Here is a 6,333-nt window from a genome sequence, read left to right on the forward strand (position 1 = left end):
AGCAGTCCTGGATTACGATACGATACGAAGTCATTAGTTAAGAGGTGAAAGAAGATTATTAGGAATTGAAGAAAAAGTGGTGAAACTGAAATACAGTAGGAGTAGAAAGAATCTGGGCTCAACCAGATCGCTTCATCTTTCTTATTGGTGTTTTGTCTTTGTTCTGCTCCCTTGGGTCGTCAGACCTTTGTATTAATATTGGTTTATTTATATAATGCTGCTTACTATTATTATTTGTTATTGTTGGAGTTAGTGAGCCCGCCCAGGTCCTTGTGTAACTGGGAGGGTAGTCACATTTTTTTTTTTTTGAGGTGTTAGTTAAGTGTTAGTTGTGTTAGTCTAAAGGTACACTGTATGGAGAGGCCTGCCAGGTTCTTAGTGGAGCTGGTTGGTCACTCTCATCTTTATTCCTCTAGTAATGTTTTATGTAGAAATGTGTATATTGAGGCAGGAGGTGGTTCAATTACTTCTTCCTGGCTGATATAACTGAGAGGGTAATCACATTATTATTATTATTATTATATATATATATATATATATATATATATATATATATATATATATATATTATATATATATATATATATATATATATATATATATATATATATATAATTTTTTTTTTTTTTTTGAGTTAGTGAGCCCGCCCAGGTCCTTGTGTAGCTGGACAGAGAGAGGCTTAAATATACAGGGTGACCTAAAAACATGAGGTCAGGTCAAAATGATGACATCCACTAATCCCCACACCAACACACACGTAGAGGAGCTTAAGAGAAGGGTGGTGACGTGACTAGCCAAGTCAGGTCAGAAAAAAGGGACCCACAAAATAACTATCATACATCTAGATCAAAGCATTTTTAACCTTGGGCCACTGACAAATAAATTTATGTAACATATTATCAGTTTTGAACTGACCATCACTAAGGTTTATTGATTTTAATTCCTTAATCAAACTAGCTTCAACAAGAAGTCTTTCTGTGACACAAGATGATTTGAATACTTCTAAGCTTTTTTCCCAAGCAATGGGGTGATTATTATTCCTAACATGAACGAACAAGGCACTGCTTTCAGATGCAGTTCTGATATTATACTTATGTTGTTTGATTCTGAGCTGCAGTGTTTTTCCTGTCTGACCTACATAATTACAATTACATTTGCTACATGGAATACAATAAACACTTCCATTTACATTCAAACTTGGGCTATTCCTCATTAACATATTGGTAAAGGTTGAGTCATACTTGAAAACAACATTAATATTTAGAAGCTTGAGGGACCGAACTAACGGGACAAATTCATTACGATAGGGCAGAGTCAAAATATTCTTAAGTGTAGGAACTTGTCTGGTTTGAGAGGAATGAAAGGATTTTTTAGCCCTTTTAAAACAACGATCAACAGACACAGAAGGGTACCCAAGTTTATATGCAATAGAACGAATGTGTTTCAATTCATCGTCAATAAATTCAGAGTCACAAATACGCAGACATCTTAAGAACATAACAGAAAAAACTGACATTTTGGTAGACTCAAGGTGATTCGATAAAAAGTGAATGAAACTGTCTACCTGTGTGGGCTTTCTATATACCTTAAATTTATAGTTTTGGCCATTTCTCATGATAAGCATATCAAGAAATGGAAGGGATTCATTAATTTCTCTTTCAATTTTGAATGTGATACTAGGGACAATATTATTAAGCTTGTCTAAAAATTCCAATGGGTCACTGTGATTTTATCAAGATATATATATATATATATATATATATATATATATATATATATATATATATATATATATATATATATATATATATATATATATATATATATATATATATACTGTATATAACACAACAGTTTAGGATATAATAGAAAATGGATGGGACCTGTCACTAGAGAAAACAAGTCTCTCCTGGGGTAACTCACTAGTTTCACACATGTTTTATGGCCGATGAAGCATAATATGAATAAGTGTGGGTGTTAATATACTAGATGTACAACTGTAACCGAAACACCAGCATTGGCTATGTACTGTTTATTTACATTATTCGTATACCTGCACAGCTTACGTGCACACAATGTTTGTATACATGTATTGTCTATGGATATTATTTATATACCTACAGTCTCTGTGCAATGTATACCTGTATTGTTTGTGTATACTCGGTAAAAAACTACCGGTACAATTCCTGCGCGAAACAAACTGACACTACAAACGAAATGTTTCATAAAGACCCCTGAGGCATTCCTGGCATTGGTAGCCCTGCGTGTGTATGGGTTCGGCCACACGTGCTCGAAACAAGTGATCGGCACTCTGAAACGAAACCCAGTAGTAGACTTCCCGGAATTATCGACCGCATTGTAAAACGTCGTTGGGCCGGGCTCCTTTATGACGGCATGCGAAACTGTGGAGCTATTCAGATGTTTCGGAACAGCATGGTATATTTTTCAATACGAATAAAGAATGACATACTGTGGCATTAGCCCAAAGTGAAGTAGCAATAGAAATACAGATTCGAAATTCGGTTGCCAAATAATCTTACACCTTTACTATATCCACTAATTTTGCCAAAGATATAATGCATTCCTATATGGCAACTCATCCACTTCCATGGTTACTGTAGTCCACGGTGTGTGGAACATTTAATATAACACAGTTTAACTTATCTAGATATACTGACATTCTCCAGTCATGTTGTAACAAAGTAATTGAATGAAATAGCTGATTTCGGCCGAGCAAATTGAGCCGGTGCATGCCCAGTATTTGCCAACAGTGCGTGGCAGAGACGTGACCGATCGCCCGGGCGGCTAGCAGGCCGGTCTTTTGGTGAAGAATATAAATGAAAAGAGACGTGACCGATCGCCCAAGCGGCTAACAAGCCGATCAGTGGCGAAGAGGATAAAAGTAAAGTAAAAGTAAAAGTAAGTAAGAAATGTCTCTCATTCAGGCCTACCAACCCTTGCGAGACAACGGGAAAGACCAGTTGGAAAAATTTCATTGGATCCCACCAGTACGGTAGTTTTTTTACAGAGTGTACATGATGAACCAGTATGAACATGACATAGTTTTTCTGAAGTAATATCTATCTATCTATCTATCTATCTATCTGTCTATCTATCTATCTATCTATTTATCTATCTACTAAATATCTCCACCAGCGCCTCATAAGAGGAACACAAGTCACCAAGAAACACTGAATCTTCCGTCAATTACAAGTTTACTTTTTGTCCTACTATTCCTTCGTCAGGGAAACTTCTTTTAAAACTACTGTTACTTGGTCTATTTAATGTCAGTTTCCTAATTTCTCTGTTCACTTCCCCTATTTTTTTTAATTATCCTATTTCCCACTTTCTTGTTATTTATTTGTTTTCTCCTTTGATCCTCTCTCCTTTTCCTCGTATTTATCAACAGCTTTATATCTTACCATCTTTTTTACTTTCATATTATTATTTTCCTTCACATTTATTTCATTATTCTCTTTTCTTCGTCTCTCATCCTTTTGCGTCCTTCTCGCAGTAAGTATCCTCTTTTGCTTTAGTTTTCTCTGTTTTCTTGTTAATTTTCCCTTCCGTGTTTAGTTTTTTCTATCATGTGAATAATTTCTTCTTTCATGTTGATTTTTTTCTCCTTTCATGCTAATTTGTTTTCTTTCGAGTTCATTCTTTCTCCTTTTTCTTCGCCAATCTCATACTTTTATCTCCGTGACGAGGAACACCGGGTGACCGGGCCGAGGGATGGAGATCTGAACTGTGTCAATGTGTCATCTTTCCTGCTCCCACACGTACCCTTCTTACACCTCACTTTCACCCTCCACTCCTCTTTCTATACCTCCTTGGTGACCAACACTCATGTTTCCTCCTTTCGATTGGCCTCCAGAGTCCTATTTCCTCCTCCTTCCCGGACCCTACTCCTCTCTCTACCGCGCTCTTCACCTCAAGTTCAATCTCTACAGTACCTCCATCTCGACCTTCACTCCTCCATTCCTCCTTTTACTTCCCTACAGGCCTTCAGTCTTATCTCCGCTTCCCTCCAACCTCCACCTCTTTCTTCACCCTCCTCTCTATCTTACCTGGCTAACGCTTTTACTCTATACCGTCTTTGTAGCTATTTTTTCCTAGATATCTTTGTAATGTAACTCTTAGCATTTTCAGCATCATTATCAAAGGATCTTCCGAATCCATTTGGTGTGATTTAATAGCTCAAAACAAAAGCAAGCAGGCAGTAGGTGTGTATTATAGGTCTGACTCAGCTTCGGGGGAGGAAGTGGCAGATCTCCCTAGAGTGATCCAGTCTGCAACCAGATCACAAGTCCTCATCATGGGAGACTTTAATCATGAGACAATAGACTAGGTGAATCTTAACACACAAACCGAGGGAGAAAAATTCCTTGATCTCATTCAAGACTCATTCTTCACACAACGCGTGTCGGTGTAACGGGCCGAGTTTTCTCTTTTCAATAATTTACCATCCAGCTACTGTTTTCTGTTTATTTGTTCATTTGTGTTACTCCAATGAGTATTACCCTGTTTAATGTATTCTCCTTCCATTCTTTTACATATGTTTGTGCCTGTGTTAGCCACTTTATATTCTTATGTAATTACGCACATTCGCGCCATGAACATACGCCATGGTAACTCTTTATGCTTCTCTACTTATGTTTCCAAATTAGGTACTCACTTAAGGCTGCTGCATGATTTGTTATAGGTTTCGTTCTTACCTTTCTGGTAATATACTTTGTTTTATGTCTTTTCTTCCTTAGGTTAGTCTGGGGGTCATATTATTCTTTGCTATAACACTTTTATACTTACAAGGGTATGCCTTGCGAACTTTTCATTCTGTAGCGAATACTTGGAAAGGGTTTTACGTTCGTGTGGTAGATTCGCGGCGTAATTAAATATTATTTCTGGGAACCAATGTTTAGAAGGGTAGAGTGGTGACCGCTCAGATTACTAACTCAATATTAATACGGTGATGGAGAAGATGCATCTTCACTCAGGCTAAACACTTCAAGAACTTATTACCTCATTAAACACCTCCAAATAGTAAATTACTTTCGCTGGATGCTGTTGTAGTATTTTGCGACATTACGATTTGTCTTACACACTGTCAATAACCCTGGACCCACAGGTCTTACTTTAACAGAATATTGTATAATTCGTTTGGGCATATACTCTCAGGTTATTGCTGCGTTGCCGGTTGAATACGCAACATTAGGACTAACACCGTTACATGTAACGTACTCCTGTTAGTTTGCAAGGAATTAGCCTGGTACCTTGAACTCTCATTCCCAAGTGAGTTTCAATATACTTAACCTGGGACCCATTATATTTCTGCTGGGTCAAATTACAGCATGTGGATATTAATACGACCATACGCCTGGCAGGTGGTAGGTGATCATATGACCGAATTAATTGGGCCAGGTTGTTTGTAGCGACCTGCCGGCTGAGAAGGCTCGCTCGCTGATTGCCTCCAGGAGGTTGACTCGTTACACACTGGCAGAGTGGTGGGGGCGCTTCCCGGGGAATCGTGTCACGCAAGTTCCTAAATGCCGCCAAGAGACAGTCTTCCCCGTGATGCCCATAGGTAGCTATCGACCTTTGGGAAGTGGCTAACATCAGCGTCTGTAGAATGTGAAGAAGAGTCACGAATGCGTGATCCTTTAACTTCTATACCGGCATACGTCTGGCACCAGGTTTGGGCGAGTAAGCATATGCCGCCACTACAGTCGAGCTTGTTAGCCGCCGGGCGATCGGTCACGACTCTTTTCGCTTTATATTCTTCACCAAAGGTGAAACAACTAGCGCCCGGAGCGATAGTCACGTCTCTGTCACGCACTGTTGTTGGCGTACTGGGCATGCACCGGGCTCCTGGTGTACCTGAACCCGCTCCAGTGTTGGTCAAGTCTTCTGCGAAGAGCTCACACTCGGTGCCGTCACAACCTCTCTGGTAGATTGTTCCAAGAGTTTACAACCCTCCTCCGAAAAGTTTGCCCTCACGGTTTCCGGACTTGCAGCTTCTTCAATCTTGAGCTGCTTGACCCCTTGTGGGGCAGTCCGCCAGCTCAAGTAAGGACACTCAACTGAGTAATTGCCCTGAATTGCTTATAAACCTCAACTTCTAGGTCCCCTTGCCCCTCTGTGGTATAAACAGGCAGGGTTCTGGGCATCCAATCTCTCAGGGTAGCTGAGGTGAGAGTGCAGGCTTTAAGCGTGGCCCTCCTTTGAACATTTTCAACCAACTGGCAGTTCAGCATCACCGGGGACGTTGGTGACCGGCCTCCAGATGGGGAAGCACTTCACTCTGAAGTCGTCACGGGGCCGGACCATCTGAATCAT

At 39.7% G+C, this 6,333-nt stretch overlaps 1 protein-coding gene across 1 annotated transcript in view; it reads right to left on the reverse strand.

Annotated features, from left to right (window-relative positions):
- The window catches only part of LOC121875648, a 45,333-nt gene extending 39,000 nt beyond the window's left edge, over positions 1-6,333 (reverse strand). Inside the window, exon 1 of the mRNA XM_042380269.1 lies at positions 6,238-6,333. Coding sequence (XP_042236203.1) covers positions 6,238-6,333 — 96 coding nt within the window. The remainder of the gene's footprint in view (positions 1-6,237) is intronic.

The sequence above is a fragment of the Homarus americanus genome, unplaced genomic scaffold (assembly GCF_018991925.1).
Source record: "Homarus americanus isolate GMGI-L3 unplaced genomic scaffold, GMGI_Hamer_2.0 scaffold22250, whole genome shotgun sequence".
Classification (NCBI taxonomy): domain Eukaryota; kingdom Metazoa; phylum Arthropoda; class Malacostraca; order Decapoda; family Nephropidae; genus Homarus; species Homarus americanus.